We start from the raw sequence: 19,063 nt of genomic DNA, 5'->3' as shown, positions 1-19,063 counted from the left end.
CCCTCCCTCCCTCCCCTCTCTTCCCCTCCCTCCCTCTCCTCTCTCCCTCTTCCCCCCTCCCTCACACACATACAGTTAAAGACTCCTGTTAGAGAAGTACCTTATTACTGACTGGCTCATTCCCCTAGTTCATGGTCCTGAGGTGGTTAAGATACTACTGTCCCCCGCAGTCACAAATTCTGGTTCATAAACAAACATGTCTGCAGGCAGCATATTTAGTTTAATTTACTGTTTTCATATGATGCCTTGCCAGATGCTGCTTGGGCTAAAGTAGAAGCTGAATAGGAAGCTAAATTTGTATTTGGGTCAAATGTTTCAGTTGTTTTCTGTTTGCTCTTCTGGTATCCTAGTTAAATACAATTTTTCAAAATAATCTTCTTCTGAGATGCAGTGTGCCAGAGCAGCTACAGAAAGTTGGGCTTCTTGACAGGAAGACCCAGGTTCAAGGCCTGCCCCTAGCACAGCACCCTGGACAGGTCATTTAGCCTTTCGAGGCTCCAGGGCAGCTTTCAAAGACCTTTTCAAGTCCTTGAGTGTCATGGATGTTGTCCTCTGGTCTCCCGGACCAGTAAGTCCCAGAGAGCTCATCCTCTCCCTTCGTCTTTTTGGATTTGCTTGAGTTTCACTTCAGCTTTCCGGCTTTAACATTCCTAATGAATAATGCCCGCTGTGCTTTATGATGCCAGTTCCACATTAGTCAGAACGATTTAGAAGCCTTAGAAGAATGACATCCTCCATGTCAGACTCCCCTCGGCACCCTTTCTTTAGTCTTCCAGAAGTCCTGGATCGCCTTTCACATGTAGTCGTATTCTGGCACTAAAAGGGGAAAGGAGAACTCAGGATTGCACCAGAGAGCCAGCAGTTTGCCTTGCCCACTCATTAGGGTTAATTCAGTGCAGTGTAGCCACTATGGAATGTTGGTTTCGCACCAGGAAGATCTGAGTTCAAGTCTCCCTTTGATGCTGCTGGCCACGTGCCCCTGAGCAAGCCCCTTCTCTTCTCAGCACCCTCTAGAAGTCGCAGAGGAAGTGCTGACAAGCAGGCTGGTTTTCCCATGTCTCCTCTTCATTATAAGCCGTGGGTTTTAAGTGGGGCTTACCCCGGATGAGTTGCCAGAACACTGGAGAACGTTATCCCCCATCTCCTAACTTTGTGTACTGTGTACAGCATGGTACAGCTCAGCTGCAGCGTGCCAGCTCCTCTGGGCCAGTTTTGTCATTTTGGAACTTTGCAGCGTTTTGGTTTATCTGTATCCCTGGAGTTCTTCATTCCCTCAGTTACCAGTCAAGTGTCTCCAAGTCTTCTAGGCCCCTGGAAATTGGAGAAAAGAAAAAAACCAATCCCAACATTTTGGGAGAGTGGGCGCTTGACCTACAGCTCTTCTAAGGACAGATGTGGTATAGTCTAGTCTGGGTTGAGAAGTAAGCTTCAGCCTAAGGATCAGCTTTCTCCAGTCTCTAGAACACCAGCCTTTGTGTTACCGTGGCCACAACAATTATTTTTTCTTCATAACAACAGTTATTAGCTTTTCTTTAAAACCAGTCTTTGCATGATTCTTCCAATTTGAAGAAGACTGCACGGCGTTATAGAATGAGCAGGGACGGCCCTCCGCCTGTCAGATCTCTCGGAAGGGTTTTGCTTCTTTTCTGACATCTTCACATAGGGTGTTTGTCAGTTCTTGGTATTGCCTCTTAACTTCTGACCACACTTTCCTTTGTACTTTGGTTTGGCTCATGCTGGTTCATTGTGGGCTTGGATGATCCTTGAAATGCTTGGCTTCGATGTCTCTAACAGTCACTGGAGTGTGTTCTTTGTGAGCTACTCATTTTACATGCCCTTGGGGTAGTAGCCACTCCTGAAAAGCAAAGAAGTAAAAACTCCAAACAAGAGAGCAGGGAATCCCTATCTGTACAGCGTGAAATCTGCCACGTTTGGGTTCATTTGGACCAGGTCAGCCTGGTGTCAGTCAGAGCTTGCACAGAGCTGTTGCTACCCCCCCCCCCCCCCCCCCCCGGCCGGGCCAGTGTTGTCATTCACACACCACTCTTAGGAGAAGATAAATAACTAACGTCGTACATCTCAGGCCTGTTCTTAAGACAGACGTGATCACTCCCACCCCCAAGAACCACTGTGCTAATTTAATTAGTGCCTGGAAGAAAAGTCATTCTCCATCTCAAGTCTTACCTTCTTGAAACTTTGCCTCATTCCTTCAGCCCCCGCTGGTTTTCCTTGCTCTGAATTCTCTCCTGCCTGCTTTCACTTCTTCCTTGTTTCTGAGAGCACCGAATCCTTCCACAGGGACTGCCCTTGGCATCTTGCTAATGCTTTGTGCACAGGCAGTATGTGTGGAGTGTTTGGTCACATGGTCGATGCTGGAGCAGTGGGCCTCTATATATTGGCAGGAAGGCCAGTGGGTTACCAGCCCAGGGCTCGACTCCTCTCTCTCCTTCATCCTCAGCCATGCAGAAAGGACTTTTACCCCATGCCCCCAGTCAGTCAGCCTCTCTGGTCTTTCTCAGCCTCTCAGGTTTCTTCCTCTCTAAAACAAAATGCTGAATTTCCCGGTTTCCTGGGAGCTCTTTCCATTCTGGAATCTCTGGGTAAGCTCAGCCTTGCCCCAGCATGGGAGCGATGCCCATAAGTTCTCCACTTTCCCTAGGCTTATTTTCATCTTGCATCCGATAATCGTGCATATGCTTAGGGCTCTGAGGGTCCTGCTGATCTAGTCTGGAGGTCAGTTCCTGCACTTTGGTTGTGTCTGGTGAAAAGGACTCCTAGGTTTTAGCAGGCGTGGGCGGGGTGTTGTGGCTTCCTCCAGAGACAGTGGGAAACAGCCAGCCATAACCTGCTGCAGGAAAGCCGCCAGCCACGCACACAGCACCCCATGTAACACATCCCCACTTCCTCATTCTGGGGGGTCCCTTCAGTGATGGAGATTGCCTCCTGTCCGTGGCTGCAGGCCCCTGCCTTGCTTCATCACAGCGGCTCCAGAGCTGGCCCGAGGCTGCCTGAATGGTCCCCTTGGCCTCGACCACGTTGCCCAGCCCCTTTTTGGAGCCTAGGTTACCTCGGTGGTTCTCCCGAGCTGCCCACCTCTCTGTGGGCCTCCGTGTGATCCTTCAGCCCTGGGGCCAGACAGCACCTGCAAGGTTGCCAAGTCCAGTTCCACCATTTCCAGATGAGGAAAGTAAGGCTAGTGCAGGACCACCCGGAACATGTTGGAGGTAGGCCCAGCCCCCAGCGAGTCCTGGCCCGTGCAGCCTTTTCCCTCTCTCTCCCCCAGGCAGCGCCGGTAGGACGCTGGTGCTACAAAGACAGGCCAAAGACTCAGGGTCGTGGGAGCTCTTCTGACTCCCAAAGGCAGCCCGACCTGCCTGAGCACCCCCCACCCTCTGCAGGGGGCTCTCGGGAGCCTCCGTCTGTAGTGTCCTGGCATTGAGGCCTCCCACGCGGTGTCAGGGGCGAACCGGGCCCGAGGAGGACTCGCCGTCCCCACCACGAGCTCTGCGTCTTTGGCAAGTCGTCCAGCGAGCAAGCCCCGGGCAGCCTTTGTGTCCTGCTGTCCCTCGGCCAGTCTGCCCCAGTTTGCCCAGCTGTACAGTGGGCATCCTAGGAGCGCCTTCCTGGCAGGGTTGTTGGCTCTTCTCTGGATGCTCGGTCCCTTTCCCTCCCACCCCGCTGACATGGGCGATGTTGCTTGGGAAAGCCTGCCCACACCCTCACCAGGAGGCCTGCGGTACAGAGGCAAGAGGGAAAGGAGGCGGGGCGCTTGGCATTAGGGTTCCTCTGGGCTGTCCCCCTCTTCCTCCTAGCCTCTGTGGCGTTTCCTCAGTGCCCTCCCACTTGGGCCAGCGTGGCCCGGCCCTGCTCTTCCTGGGCTAGGGCACAGGCTTGCGCAGCCCTGCTTCCAGCCCTCCCCTTTTATAGCCGGGCATCCGAGGCAGGCAGGGTCCCCAGAGCTAGACCCCAGGGCGACGGCTCTGTGCCTTTGTTCTGCCTCCCTCACATGCTGTAATCGTCGTTGCCGTACCACATTGACGAGGCGCTTCCTGTGTTCCAGGCATCGCGCTGCGGGCTGGGGATGCAGAAACAGGCAGAGATGGGGCACATCCCCCCGAGGTGCTCTCCCGACTCCTGGGGGCGCCAAAACACGAGGTCCGGCAGAGTAAGTGAGAGGTCAGCTGGGGGGGAGGCAGAGGCAAAGGCGGCAGCTGCCTTCTCTTGTCTCTTCCCGGGCTTTCTTCAAGCCAGCCTGGTCTCTGCCTCCATGCTTGGTGGTGGTGGGCATTAGGGTGACCACTGCTTCTCTCTCGTGCTGAGCTTTCTGCAAATATTCAGGATCGTGGTGATGCGAGATAGTCCTGTAGCCCCTGAGATGCCGCTTCTTATAAAATCAGCTCAGCCAGGTCTCCCGTTTGCGGCAGCTCCCTTCTTCAGTTCTCAGCAGTGCCTGGAACACCAGGGCAGACACGCTTCACTTCCCCCTCCAGTATGGGCCAAGTTCAGGTTTTTAGGCTGCCTGATCACTGATGCTCAGCCCCCTCTGCCCTCTGCTCTGCCCACACCAGACCTGGAGCCCTTTGATTTTAAGGAGACTTCATCTCCAGTCATGGGCCGGCCTTCTACTAGTGGAGGGCCTGGAAAGCAGGCTTCTGCCAGTTCTGAGGCTTTCCAGCCTGTGCTCCACTGGCACAGTCTTTGGGAACCCAACATTATCCCCACTGTGAGTGATGAGAGGAAGGACGGGGTCTGGGGGGCTTCTCCCAGTGAGCTTGACAGGGGAGTTTACAGCAAGAAAGCCCCAGAGTGGAGGGGAGAAGACATGGTGGCCCACAAGCATCGGCCTCGGAAAGCTCTGGCGAGCCAGACTGACTGAGCAGAGACTTCTCGACTACCAGAGGCCCGGTGAGGGGCATCCAGGGGTCCAGCAGCATCACTGAGTTAGGCTTCTGGGCAGCAAGGCACTGGCCTCACCCGCTTAGTCACCAAAAAGGCCGATACAAGGCTGGGCACCTTCCAGTAAGCCTGAGAAAGCCTCAGCCTTGGGTGCCGCCTCAGGCACTAGCAGCCCTTTCTGGAGTCTGACTGCCATCGGGGTTTCCTTCCCCTTTGTCATCTCTCTCTCCTTCTCCCTCTTAATAAAAGCTGAGTGGGAGGGCGTGGCGGCCTTCAGGACAGGCTGTGTCCAGCTAACACAGAGTGCTGGAGCCTGTGGGGCGGGCACATGGCTGAGGGGTTTGTGAGCCGAATTCCAGCCGGGGTGTGTGGTCAGGTTTTGCAGGGCCGGCAGCGTCAGTCCTCTGGGTGGGGAGTCGCTCTCCTGCCCTCTCTTCCTTTGGCCAGAATGTCCAGACCCAAACTCTGCTGACCAGCAGGAGTGTCCAGAGCTGCCACGTTTATCGCTAACTGCCTCCGAGTCCCCACGGTGTACACAGACAGACAGAGTACGGCTTTCCACGGTGGACACTGGGGGGATTGTCTGTCACGTGCTGCTCTTCTCACGCCGTCATTGTGGAGCTCAGTTGACCGACTCCTTTTCGTTGGGAGTCCTAGTACAGAAAGGGTCTGCGGCGTAGGGGGCCCCGCCAGGCGTCGATGAGGAGGCCGTGAGGCGTAGTCACTCTCCCTCACGGGATGTCAGTATCAGTAACGTCTGTGAGTGGGGCCGGCAGGGGCAGTCACACTGGTGACCTTTTCTTCTCAGGGCAGTTGACTTCGCAGAGAGAAGGTACAGTCGGTGAAGAGCTTAGATTCTCTTGCAGACTCTTTAGATGCCGTTACTCATTTAAGAAAGCCTTAATCCTGTAAGCCTTGGGGGTGGAACTTTAAAGTTCACCCAGTGTAAGTTCAGATTTAGGGGAAAGTTCCTAATAAAAAGGCTAGGGAGAAGGCATCTTCTCTTCTATTTAAGATGCCTCACTGAAAATATTCTGCCAGAAAGCTGGTGATAAAAAGACGCATTAAAATTGGTGCCACCGCTTTCTGACTTGCACGTGAAGCTGCCCGGTCTTCTGAGGGGACTCACGAGAGGCCTGCACGTGATTTTGCGAGTCATGTTTATCCTCAGGTAGGGCTGCCTTTATTTCTTTTAACTAGAGTTTTCAGAATGACGTTTAAAACGTGCTCGTGGATTTTCAGTAGGATAGGGCAGATGCTTTGGGGCAGGACCACACCAAGGCCGACCCTGTTGGCATTGGTGAGAAACTGGAGGCGTTGATGGCTGAGCTCAGGGTCAGTGATGGGACCCTCATTTGGAGAGAAGAAACCCGAAGGCCAATGACTCTACCTTGAGATGGAACGTTGTGTGTTTCTAAGCAGTGTCCACCACATTAGTAAGATGGAATGAATGACTGGAGCTCAGTGCAGTTGAGTTCACATTTAGAGCCTCCTTCCTGTCCTCGGTCAGGGTGCTTCTGAAGGCTTGGGGGAGGTGCCCTAATGCAGCTCGCCTGGCCCCGATCTGCGCTTTAGTGACCCTTCCCTGCTGCTTCCGCAGCCCTCTGCTCATGGCGTTCTCTGTTCCCCTGAATGTGTCTGCCCTCTCTTCCTTGGGCTCCCCCCCCCCCGTGTTTCCTGCCTTGGTGCCTCACCCTCTGTGGCCATTCAGATCTTGTGCTTTTATTCCAGACTATTTAAACTTCCTGAGGGGCTTATCTTTTTAGTGGTATTTGAAGATTCGCTTGTGCGTCTGGGGGCGTAGCTGAGCAATTGGACAAGTTGGAATTAATCGTGTTTTGATTTATTCCCCAGGCCAGAGATCCTCAACAGCAACAGTCGAGGGAAGAGCTGGAAAACTTGAAGAAACAGCATGATTTGTTAAAAAGGATGTTACAGCAGCAGGAGGAGCTGAGAGCTTTACAAGGAAGGCAGGCCGCTCTGCTGGCTCTGCAGCATAAGGCTGAGCAGGCCATCTCTGTGATGGATGATTCCGGTAAGTGTGGGAGGCTGGCCGCTGGTGCGGGGCAGAGGCCTGGGCCCCCCCACGGTGGCCCGTGCAGCGCAGATCCCATGTGGGGTGGGATCCTTAAGGACTCCCGTGCCCCGCTTGTGCACTTGCACAAGGTCTCTTGATGCCCTGGCGTATCCTCCGCTATTAGAGCAGTTCATTCAGAAAAATTAGATTCTTCTCATTTTCATAGTGGCTTCCATGTTCAGTGTTAAATTAAGGATGGTTACGTATTTCTGATTCCTTTCTCTGTGACAGAGGGCTTGCACCTGGGTGGTGACAGTGTCAGAGGAAGGAAAGGGGGGATGTTCTGCAAAGGTAACAATGACCGCGTTTGGCAGCTAGTCGGATTTCGGAGAAGAGAGAGAATGAGAGGTCGTGGGTGACACCCTGGTTGAGAGCCTAGAGTACTGGGGGGTGGCCGTGCCTTCTGCAGCTGCAGAGAAGGGGGTCGGGGAGAAGCATTTAGGGGAAAGAGAATGCATTCTCTTTGGAACAGACATCCAGTTTGAGGTGGGTAATGGGTAGCTGGACGTCACAGACCGGAGATATCTGAAAGGTTAGGACCATCCAAGTACATTGGAGAATCATCAGCATAAACATGGTTATTGAATCCTTGGGAGCTGATGAGATCCCCAAGGGAGAAGAGAAGAGGGCCCAGCACAGAGCCCCGAGGGCCACCTTGGTGAGAGGTCCAGCCAAGGAGACCGACAGAGGGTGTGTGCTGAAAACTCAGAGAGGAGGCCGCTGGCTTTGGTCACTTTGGTGAGACGGGATTCGGAGGAGAGAGAGCAGGGAATTGAGGAGCCGCGGGTGTGTGTGGAGCCGGCAGTCAGGGAGAGTTGGGAGACGCCCACACACCTGGATGACCCGTGGAACCTCAGGTGACTGGTGGGGCTGAGCTGTCTCTAGGGTCCTTTTCATTTCCTGATCTGTGATCTACAGCACCAGAGAGTGGAAAATAAATGGAAAGAGGTTTGTCTCTGATTTTAAAGTAAAATCATGAAATGTGCATTGTATTTTGTTGTGGGCTTTTTAGTGCCCCAAAGAGCTGTGGCAGAGATTTAAAATCACATTCTCCATATGTCTCAGAAACATTTTGGAGGCAACTGGTGAATACTAGACATGAATTCTGTTATTGTTGTTAATGAGGGTAGAAACAATCAGGTTTAGAAGCAGTTTCTGTGCATCCTCAGGGTCCTTCCCTTAGATCATCCCTGGGTGGGGGCGCTCCCTTTCTAGACCTTCCACCTCCAGGCCAGGCCCCACTCCTTTCCTCAGAGGCGCGGACATCCCGCTCTGCAGCCTGGCCTTTCAGTCGGCTGCCTGCGGGGAGTTGGGAGGCGTTTCCCGTGCCGTCTGTCCCAAGTCATCGGGGTTCTTGTGGTGTCTGTGCAGCCACAGAAAGGAATGTCTGGCTGTGTCCTCAGTCTGAGAAGGCCTGACGGGCCCTGGGGCGCTGCATATTCTATCTACCTTCTGTTTATCGCCTTGGGGCGCCTAAGAGTTTTCCTTCCAACATCAGTTTGAGGCCCTGTTCTAGAATGGTGAAGGGAAGACGTTGAGCTAGGCTGGGTCTGCCCGCTTGGTGTTCCATTTACCCTCCGTGCCCAGAGGGTGCTGCCGTCTTCTTCCTTTGGCTGCCCAGTACCCCGCACACAAGAGGTGCGTAAGCAGGCTGACTGAAGTATAAGCTGCAGGCCGAGGACAGTGGGGCAGAGCACCGTGCTTACTGTTTGCTGGTGACAGAAAGGAAAGGCCAAGCCCAGGGGCACCCCTGAGGCAGGCAGGTCTCCTCTTGGGCCACAGGAGATTTCTGGATAGCCAGATGATCTCAAGACCTGAGGTGGAGGGAGAAGAAAGGCTTGGTCGGGCAACATTCTGGGCTTGCACACTTGTAGGGGAGGATTTAAAAGGCAGGGCCTAGGCTTCACTTCAGAGATGCAGTGGGTTTGGCCCATCTCTGATCCAGCTGCCAGGGTGATTTTCCTCTAGGACACATCTAGCCACACACGCCCTGTTGGCCAGTGCTTTGCATGAGCCTTTAAAGCCCGGGGGCCTGACTTTTCCAGCTGCCCCGGCCTTCTTGGTGCATCCCGTGAAGCATGCTGCCCCCATCTTTGGGCCATATCTTAGACCGAGCCCAGGTTCAGAAATGGAGGCCCCTCGCAGCCCTCCCTGGTAAACCCCCCGAGCTCACACGGTGCTCAGCAAGGGGCCCTGGGCGCTGGGGGAGGCTGCCAGAGCGAGCAGCCATTTGTAGTGAACTGCTCCCCCCGCCCCCAGGTTTCCATCCTATCAGTCAGGAAGCATTGACTTAGTGCCGCTATGCACCCAGCACCGTGCCAGAAAAGAAAGGCACCCCTTACAGTCCAGTAGGGGCTGCAGCCTAGTGGGCCAGGGCCGTGGGACTCATGGACCCTGGGTGGGGGCTGCGCCTCCTTCCCCGCCCAGCTGCCCTCCTTGTGGCCTGTCTCTCCCAGCCCCAGCGCTGGGCACCGTGGTGTTTGGCCGACAGCATTTGTGGCTTGAAGTACCGTCGTGCCAGACAGCAGCGGGCATCCCGGCTAGGAAGTGGCTCTGTGCATCCATTAAGCTGCTGCTGTGTACCCGGTGCTGTGCTCGGGGCTGCACGTCCATCTCTGATACGCCGAAGGAGGGCTGTGCCACACTCTTAGCTCTGCCACAGCCCCATGGTCACTGCCACCCTCGTCCTCATTTTGCTCAAATGTAGATGGGGAACAGTTACTGTTGTTGTAGACCAAGCGTCCATGCCAGCTGCTGCTGGTATTGGTGTGAGTCTTCTGAGTGTAAGGAAAGCCGAGGGCTGGGGCGGCCAGGTGGCGCAGTGAATAGAGCACCGGCCCTGGAGTCAGGACCTGAGCTCAAATCTGGCCTCAGACACTGAACACTTACTAGCCCTGTGACCTTGGGCAAGTCACTTAACCCCAATTGCCCTCCAAAAAGCAAAAAAAAAAAGGACAACTGAGGGCTTTGGAGGCCAGGATGGGCGTGGAGGGAGGGAGGGACTCTTGGGTGGCAGGTGGGTGGAAATGGAAGGAGTTGTGTTGTCTGTTTTCTAGTGGTGACGGAAACCACGGGCAGCATATCGGGCATCAGCATCACATCAGAGCTCAACGAGGAGCTCAGCGACTTAATCCAGCGTTTCCACAATCAGCTGCATGACTCTCAGGTACCCCTCCTCTGCCTCCCCTTGGTGCCCGTGTGTGCTGAGGGTTTGTCTTGGCGTGTTGTTTCTTTTAAATGACCGTGACTTGTCTCTGAATATCTCCATGTGCCATTTGGCTTTGTGAGGATTTTTAGGAGAAGATGTGTGTATAACTTGGGCCTTTTTAGGGGGAAGTAGGGAAGGTTGGCAGGCAGGAACACATGGCTGGGGGGGGGGGCTGGGCATGTGAGATTCCTCTGCTAGAGCCCTCTAGAAGGGATGTAAAGTTGCCAGCCCTTCCTCTGGGCACCCAGGGCTAGGCGTTCCCAACATGTAAGACAAGAAAGGTTCAGCACACCCAGTGCCAGGGTCATAGGGGCACGTCATGCAGCTTAGACGTAGCCTTTGGCTCCCTTGCAAGGCTTTGATTGACAGAAGCAACTAGTCCCCTCTGGGGCCTGTGATCTGCCTGTTTATATCATAAGAAAACAAGTCAGAAAATAAACTTACCTTATTCAAAGTAATTTCATATTTATTACAATACATAAACATATCCGGAGAAGCATATGTATGTTTTCTTTTCTTTTTAAGGCTCCAGCTGTTCCAGACAATAGGAGACAAGCAGAAAGCCTTTCATTAACCAGGGAGGTTTCCCAAAGCAGGAATTCATCTGTCTCAGAGCAACTGTCTGATGAGAAAGTTCAACTTTTCAGCAAAATGCGAGTGTTGCAAGAGAAGAAACAGAAAATGGACAAATTACTTGGGGAACTTCACACGCTGCGTGATCAGCACCTGAACAACTCTGCTTGTAAGTACATGTAGGCCGGCCCCAAGGAGCCTGCGGGACAGGACGGCTTGGTCCTCTGTGTCTTCTGGTGATGGGGAGGGGCAGGACCTCTCCCTAGTCAGACCTCTGCCCAGTCAGCAGGCTCCGCGTAGTCACCGATTTATTTGTCTGTTTTTGGGTTCCCTTTGATCTTGACTTCCAGGTTCTCGCCCCCACCCCCCACGGAGAAGACAAGAAACACAAAACCCATCATAAACACGGAGCCATGAGAAGCAGTTTTCCCCGTGCACTTGGCCATGTTTCTTCCCACCCCTGCCCCCAAAAAGCAAGGAAAAGAGAGAGGAGATGTTTGTCGTGGCTCTCTGGGGGGAGTGGCCCTAGATGCATGTTCTGATCTGAGTGGCCAGGCCATTCACAGCTGTTACTGTACGGTTTTGTTACTGTGTACAGCGTCTCCTGGTCCTGCTCATTCCATTTTGCAGCAGTTCATATAGGTCTTCCCGGGTTTTTCTGAAGCCATCGTCCTTCTTTTTTAAAAAAAAGTCACTTATTTTTAACTTAAATACTAAAACTTGGGGGTGCCTAGGGACTCAGTGAGTAGAGCACCAGCCCTGGAGTCAGGAGGACCTGAGTTCAAATCTGGCCTCAGACACTTAACACTTACTAGCCCTGTGACCTTGGGCAAGTCACTTAATTACCCAACCTTCCCCCCTCCAAAAAACAAAAAAAAATACTAAAATTTACATGTACAATAAGAAAAGAAAAAGAAAGATATCATAAACTTAAATACAGAATAAGAAAAAACATTTCCATGCGCACAGCAGAATGCAAGAGAGGATTCAAAATATACATCAGTGCATTTCCATTTCAGGAATGGTACCCATTGTGTTCAGAGCCGTCCATCTGTTCTTTCCCTCCTTGTAAGTTTTCTTGTGTTCTCTGCTGTGCACTTTTTGCTTTGTTCTTTTTTTCCTCTTCCCCTTTCCCCAAGAAGGGTACAACTAAGCCCAGTTATAGTCATATACACCCACATATGTATACATGCACATAATGCAAACGTGTATACAAGCACATGCACGTGTCTAGACTCAGGTGTCTAGAAGTACCCTCATATACAGATGCCTGCATTCGTGTGCATCTGTGTGAGACAGTGCTTGTCTGCCCTGTGTTCCTCTGAAGGTGGATGACGTCTTCCTTCCTAAGTCATTTCCAGCGCCACAGCAGCATTCCCCGCATTTACTGTCTAGTTACTTAAATAGTCTAAAGCAGTAATGACGAAGGTGGCTGACATACACTGTAGCTTCTCCGTTTTTCTCCTTTGATTAAATCTATTTTAGATTTAACTTTGCCTGAGATCGCGCTTACTCCCCCTGCTTTTTGTTCCTGATACATTCTCCTCCAGATCTTTGTTTTGTTTGTGTGTCTCTCTTATTTCCCATCCCCCCTGATTCCTGTCCTCCTGACTTTGTCTGCCTGCTGCTTTACCTGCCCCCTCGAAGATCCCTCCTTTATCCCATTTCCATTCATCTAAGCACTTTTCTATACCCTCCCCCACCCTATTCCCACACTTATTCCCTTGTAAATACATGTATTGTTCTTTCTTTCACCCAGGTCTGATGTGAGCAGGGCTCCCTCCCTTATCCTCTCCCCCTCCCCATCCCCTCAGCCTTTCATTTCTTCCTCAGTTCAGAAGACACTGACACCCTTCCAGATAGGTCTGTCCCACACAGCTTGTTCCTCGTCCACCCATTCCCGATGAGAGCAGGGTTCCTGAGCTACCAGCCCTCCTCCCCATCTAATTCCTCCTGCATCTCCTTTGTATGAGATCATTCTTCTCCTTGCCTTTTCCTAACTGGTACTTATTAGAATCACGTCGTCCTCAGGCCTGCCCCAGTCTTTGCTTTGCACGACCCAATGACTAGTAGCAATCTTAGACACACGCTGTACATTTCTTTCTATAAAAAGTCTGTCCTTATCGAGTCCCTCGTTACTAGTTTCGGATCTCGTATGTCACGTTTCCTGTTGAGTTCAGGTTTTTTTGCAACAAAGTCTGGCGCTTCATTGAATGTCCTTTTTTTCCTTCATTCAGGATCATGCTTCACTATGCTGGGCGTGATAGTTTTGGCTGCAGCCCCAGGTATTCCAAAACCTGTGTCTTTTAGTGTCGCCACTGTTAGGTCTTATGTGATTTTAATTGTGGCTCCACCATATGTGAATATTTTCTTGTTGCTTCTGACTGACGTTTGAGCTGGGTGTTTCAGAATTTGACTGATATTCCTCTAGGTTTTCCTTGTAGAATCTCTTTCAGGTGGCAATCAGTGGTTTTTTTTTTCTATTTCTACTTTTCCCTGTTGTTATAACACTTCAGGACAATTTTCTTTAATTATTTCTTCTATTATTGTATCAAGATTCTTTTTGATTGTAGCTTTCAAGTCATTTGATTACTCTTACATTTTCTCTTCTTGATCCGGTCTTCCAGATCTGTTGTTTTTCTTACGAGATATTTTTCATTCTCTTCTCTTTTTTCACTCTTTATATTTTGTTTTATTATTTCTTGGTCTCTTACAGCTTCAGTGGCGTCCCCGTGCCCAGTCCTGATTTTCAGGGAGTCGTTTTCTTCCCCAGGATTCTGGATCTTCTCTTCCAGTTGCTTGACTTTCCTTTCATAATCTTGTTATTTTTTTCCCCCTCAGTCTCTTTCAATTGATTTTTAAAGTCTTCTTTTCAGTTCTTCTGTGAATTCTTTTTGTGCAGGTGACCATTTGGCATAACTCTATGGGGTAGGAGAGGCTTTCGAAGAAGAACCTCAGTCTTCTCTATTCCCACAGTCACTTTCTGTGGTTGGGTTCTTTCTCCTTTGCCTGCTCATTTTTTAAAAATATATTTATAGCAGTTTGTTATTATACTCACCTCTAGTCCTGGGGCATGGGGGGTGGTGTCTCTGGCCTCAGCTCCTCTGCCCTCCCATAAGTGCCCACAGCTGGCAGTGTCCCCGTCCCACGGCTTCTGCCCTCACCAGTGTGTTCTGGCCTGGGGCCTGGTGTCTCTTAGCAGAGGCTCCCTCGATCTCCCCCCGCTGAGACACCCAGCTCCCCACATGCTCTGGGAGGTGGACGTTCCTGGGGCTGGGGCTGAGGCAGCCTCCCCAGCAAAACCAGCCAGGTGCCAAACCTCGTTCCTTGGATTGGCTTTCTCTTTCGGTTTTTCCCAGCTCACTTCTGGTTTTTTTAGTGTGCACTGTTCTGTCTTGTGGGTGGGGAGAACCTGACCTCCTCCGATGTCTTCCCAGAACCCCCCACCCCCACCCCATCACAGTTCTACACCACAATTCGCTCAGCCCTTCCCCAGGTGATGGGCATCCTCTCCGTTTCCAGTTCTTGGTCACCACAACTATTTGTACAGAGAGGTCCTTTCTCTTTTTGTTTTCTTTCTTTTTTTTTTTTTGTAAAGCAATCTGGGTTAAGTGACTTGCTCAAGGTTACACGGCCAGTTATTTCTGGGTATGGTGCCGAGTATCTGAGCCCGGGATTTGATCTCCAGGTCATCCCGACACTGGAGCTGGTGCTCTTACTCACTGAGCCACCTGGCCGCCCCTAAGGAATCAGGGTTAAGTGACTTGCTCAAGGCTACACGGCCAGGTGTTTCTGGGTGGGTGCTAAGTGTCTGAGGCCGGATCCGATCCCAGGTCATCCCGATACTGGAGCCCATGCTCTCACTCACTGAGCCACCTGGCAGCCCCCTCTTTTTCTTTCCTGATCTCTGTGTGATACGGACCTAGCAGCAGTCTGCTGGTCAGAGGGTCTGTAGTTTTACAGCCGCTCTCCGGAACGTCTGGCTCGGTTCACAGCCCCACATACAGTGCTGCAGAAGTTTATGAAGCCCCTGCTCTGTGCCAGGTGCCATGTTCCTCCTAGCTTTTTCGCTACCTCTGCCTCTCAGGATTTCTGCATTTTGATAAATAAAATGGGTGGATAGTAGCATCACACACTCCTCTTGTCCCCCCAAAGGTGAGAGTGAGGGTGACTTACAACGCAGACCGCTTGGCGCATCTCATGGTGCCAGGGTGAAGGCTCAGAGCACCACAGGCATAGAGGGGAAGGGCTCTCTAGTTTACCCCACCATTTTGTAGATGGAAACAGGCTCAGAGTTACTGACTCACCCAAGGTCACACAGACAGACAGGATCTGAATCCAGGTCCCCTGATTCTAGGTTCAGTGCTCTTTGTTTCTTTTACACAAGAGAAACAGAAAGGAAAATAAAATGGGGGTGAAGTAAGAAGTTAGGTCACATACCAGAGTTTGGAATTTGGAAAAACAGGAACGTTCATGGTACTGAAACTGTTTTCTTTATGTGGATAGAGCACTGGGCTTGGAGTCGAGAAGACCTGAGTTCAGATACTTTCTTGGGTATTTAGTCTCAGCCTTGGCCTCAGCTGGGGTCCCTTCCAGCTGCGATGCTAAGAGGGTTGGAGAGATCTGCCCCTCTCCGTCCCCCGGCCCTTTGTCTGCACTGCCCTCGGGGGCCTTGACCGCACTGTTTCTGCAGTGAAGCTGTGTGTGGCTGCTGTGGGAAGACCAAGGCAGCAGGCAGTGTGGAAGGGGGCCTCGGAGGGCCTGGGCAACATGAAAGCCGTGGGCTGCGTCGTGGGGAGGCATGGCATCCCTGAACGTGGTCATAATTTGGGCTGCAGCGGGTACTGTTTTCCTGTTTTTAGTTTTGCCCTCGCCCTCGCCTCAGAGGAGCACCGGGTCAGTGGCCTCTGCCCCCGTGGGCTTGGTTCCAGCTGTCAGCGGAGAGTCCTCCAGTCACGCCCCCTCGGCTGCCTATCCCCCCGACGTGCTGACTTCTCAGAATGAGAGTGAGAATGAAGAGCGTCTAAACCCGACAGAAAAGCTCCAGTAAGGGCGTGATACCCGCAGGGGGCCATGCAGGGGGTGAGCACGTGCAGCTGCTTGTGCTTGGAGTCCCTCCCAAGGCAGGTGGGCGGGCAGGCAGGCTGGCCACCCTGAGCTCCTGGGGTCAGGGTTCCAAGTGCACTTATTTCTGGTGGTGCCGGCTCTGGGAGGGCTCTCTGTAGATTGTAGGCTCACTGAGCAGCTCCTGTAAGCACACAGCCAAGGAAGAGCCGGCTGAATTCTGTTTGTCGCCGGTGATGACCCCACCCTTTCTAGGACCGTCCAGGAAGGAGACTGGTTCTCCTGCCACGTGGGCTGGGGGCGTGGGACGAATCAGATCTAGAGCTGTGCTGAGCGCTCTGCGGCCGGGGCCTCGGGAGGGAGCAGCACGCACTCATCTCACTTTGTGGGGCGGCTGGGGGAGCCCTGAGGCCAGTGCTGCAATGGAGCGTGCCGGTCTCTGTCCCACAGAAAGTTGAATGAAGTTCGCAAGAGACTGAATGAATTAAGGGAACTAGTTCATTATTACGAACAGACGTCAGACATGATGGCCGACGCCGTGAACGAGAACACCAAGGAAGAAGACACGGAGGAGTCTGACTACGCCTCGGACCACGAGAACCCAGGTCCTGTCACCAACATCCGGTGAGAAGCGGGTCCCAGCTCCCCCCTCACGGGCTGGGGTCCTTCACCCCCTCCAATGTCGCTGCCATCTCTGCAAGTTGGGCTTTGGGACAGACCTAGGCACTTGGCATCTCTGTCCTGTGCCCTTTGGGCACCTGGGAGTCAGTAAAGGCATTCAGTGCCCCCTGGGCGCCAGGCGCCAGGCCCTGCCCTGTGTGCTCAGGCTCCATCCAGGGAGAGCCGGCGGGGCGGCCCTGGGAGGTGCTGCTGAAGCCCGGGGTGTGGGGTTTGGCCGTCTTCCTCCCGAGGCAGGAGGCTCTGCCTGGGGTGAACGGGAGCCCTGAGAAGAAACTCCCTCTCAGCCCTGTGGCTCTCTTCAGAAACCCCCCCGGTGCCGCAGGCTGGGCCGAAGTGAACAGTAATACGAACGCGCAGTGCGTCACCAACAGGGATGGGAGGACCCTCAACACCAGCTGCGAGATCAACAACAGATCCGCCGCCAACCTACGTGCCCTGAATGTATCCTCGTCCCTCGGTGAGCCCAGCGCTGTGGCACACACACGCACACCCCCGCATGCCCCTCACTCTGCGCGCGAGCCTCCGCGATGAGGTGCGAGAGGCTGTGTGTGGCCTGCAGAGCCCTCCAGGGTCCAGTCTGGTTAGGCCTTGCTCCCTCAGAGTCCTCCGGCCTCCCTGAGGTCCCAGCTCCGGGCCCAGCCTCCCCTGCCCCTCTTCATTCCACAGCCTTCTCTCTCTTAACGATCTCCTCTTTATGCCGTATGGAGCTTTCTATTGGATTGCTTGTGTTCCTGGGCGCTTGATAAATGCTTCTCCCTGAGGAGCTGGTTTTCCCTGCAGAATGCCGGTATAACAGAGAGGGGGAGCAGGATATTGCCGGGGAACAAGGTGAAGACGAGGAGGAGGAGGAGGAGGCCGAGGAGGACGGAGGCAGTGAGGCCTCGCTGTCCAGTCACCAGAGCAGCCTGGGGGATGATGCCCCCGAGGACACCGACTTTGAGCAGAAGGTCAGCCGGCTGATGGCCGCCAAGCAGAAGCTGAGACAGCTGCAGGATCTGGTCACGATGGTGCAGGTGAGGCCTGTGGAACGCAGCCGTGGCTCGTCCTTTCCTGCGTGGAGGATAAGACGTCCTGCCCCGTTCTTTGTAGGCCTGTTCTACTCTTACTGAATCCTGTGAGCATTCCATTAGAGCAGTGATCGGCCCTCGAGCTTTCTTTAGCTCATGTGTGACAAAACTTTACTTTAAAATGTATAGACCAGGGGCAGCTAGGTGGCACCGTGAGTAGAGCACCGGCCCTGGAATCAGGAGGACCTGAGTTCAAATCCAGACTCAGACACTTAGCACAAAAACTAGCCGTGTGACCTTGGGCAAGTCACTTAGTCCCAGTTGCCCTGCCTTCCCCCTCCAGAAAGCAAAAAAAAAAGGAAGTACAGACAATTCTCAGCTTGGGGGCCGCACGGAAATCCTCAATGAGCCAGATTTCTGGCCGACCCCTGCGGCAGGGGCGGCTGGCCTTGCCTCTTCACTGGGGCCGTGGACAGTTCAGTGTCCATTCCCACGTCCCTTTCACCTCCGTGTTCTCTTCAGAAGGTACTCTTGTTAGCTCTGTGGGTGCTGTAAGAACGGGGCAGGTGATCTCGGGGGGTGTCAGGATCCCACCGATGGAGCTGGTCACTTGTGTCACAGGAAGACAATGGTGAGCCTGGTGCCATCTCAGCCGGCGCGCCTAACCTGGGGGACTTCTTCCCGGCGGAGGAGGTGGAAGCCAAGCAACAGTCCAACAACTCGAGAGGCAGCAGCGGTAAAGCGCAGGAGGCCGGGCTCAGCGACAAGGCGAGGTGCGCTTGGTGGGCCCTGGGGACTCTGGGCTTTGGCCGTGGCTGCGCTCGGGGGCAGACACATCACCTTCTCTTACTGCAGGGAGAAGTTCTACGAAGCCAAGTTACAACAGCAGCAGAAAGAGCTCAGACAGCTGCAGGAAGAACGGAAGATGCTGATTGAGATTCAGGAAAAAATCCAGGCCCTCCAGAAAGCGTGTCCTGACCTCCAGGTATCTGTGGCACAGTTGGGGCAGGGCTCAGAGACTCCGCCTCAGCCTGAAGGGCCCCCGCTGGGGAGGGGGGCGTGGCAGAAGCCTGACGCGCACGGTGCCCCGTGAAGCAGGGAACGTGTCCCCTGGTGGGGGGCAAACTGGTTTGTCTGCCTTTTCAGCTGTCTCCCGCCAGTGTGAGTGTGAGTAACTGCTCCTCTAAAAAGTACACGCAAGCACTGACCTCGACGCCAGCGGTGAACGAGGCTGAGAGCAGCCCCGCCGGCAAAGCGGGCTTTGTGGCCGAGGAGCCCACAGGAGCGGCGGGGGCAGATAACGAGGTAGGTGGGGACAGCTGCCACGCAGCTCCTTCCTTCAAAGCAGCCATGGGGCCATGCACCCACCCCTCCAAAGCAAGGCGCAGACTCAGGCTTTAAGAGAAGAGAGAACCCTCAGAAACATGAGGCCAGCCTGAGTCTAAAATGACTATGAACGTGGAGCTGGGGCACACCCAGCCCCGGTTCAGGGGGGTTTCTTTCATAAGATTGTGCGTACTAAGGAGGGAAGTTTGCTGAGGGCATAGCTGTCCTCGG

The 19,063-nt window shown here is 53.4% G+C and overlaps 1 protein-coding gene across 4 annotated transcripts in view; it reads left to right on the top strand.

Annotated features, from left to right (window-relative positions):
* The first annotated feature begins 50 nt into the window (after nt 1–50).
* The window catches only part of PCM1 (pericentriolar material 1), a 56,904-nt gene continuing 37,891 nt past the window's right edge, over nt 51–19,063 (top strand). For 3 of the 4 annotated variants that reach the window (XM_069104967.1, XM_069104966.1, XM_069104965.1), the window contains exons 1-11: nt 51–4,165; nt 6,751–6,931; nt 10,030–10,139; nt 10,707–10,923; nt 15,617–15,800; nt 16,269–16,442; nt 16,802–16,956; nt 17,280–17,512; nt 18,128–18,279; nt 18,362–18,491; nt 18,653–18,811. In XM_069104967.1, the coding sequence (XP_068961068.1) occupies nt 4,082–4,165; nt 6,751–6,931; nt 10,030–10,139; nt 10,707–10,923; nt 15,617–15,800; nt 16,269–16,442; nt 16,802–16,956; nt 17,280–17,512; nt 18,128–18,279; nt 18,362–18,491; nt 18,653–18,811 (1,779 nt within the window). In that variant the 5' untranslated portion in view covers nt 51–4,081. Of the gene's footprint in view, nt 4,166–6,750; nt 6,932–10,029; nt 10,140–10,706; nt 10,924–15,616; nt 15,801–16,268; nt 16,443–16,783; nt 16,957–17,279; nt 17,513–18,127; nt 18,280–18,361; nt 18,492–18,652; nt 18,812–19,063 lie in introns of all 4 variants that reach the window. The other variant, XM_069104964.1, reaches the window with a different exon arrangement.

The sequence above is a fragment of the Petaurus breviceps genome, unplaced genomic scaffold (genome assembly GCF_028583685.1).
Source record: "Petaurus breviceps papuanus isolate PSGF00001 unplaced genomic scaffold, PetGlider_PUasm1.0 689, whole genome shotgun sequence".
NCBI classification, from domain to species: Eukaryota; Metazoa; Chordata; class Mammalia; order Diprotodontia; family Petauridae; genus Petaurus; species Petaurus breviceps.
Note: the sequence above shows the minus strand (reverse complement) of the source record. Positions and strands in the feature narration are given on the sequence as shown.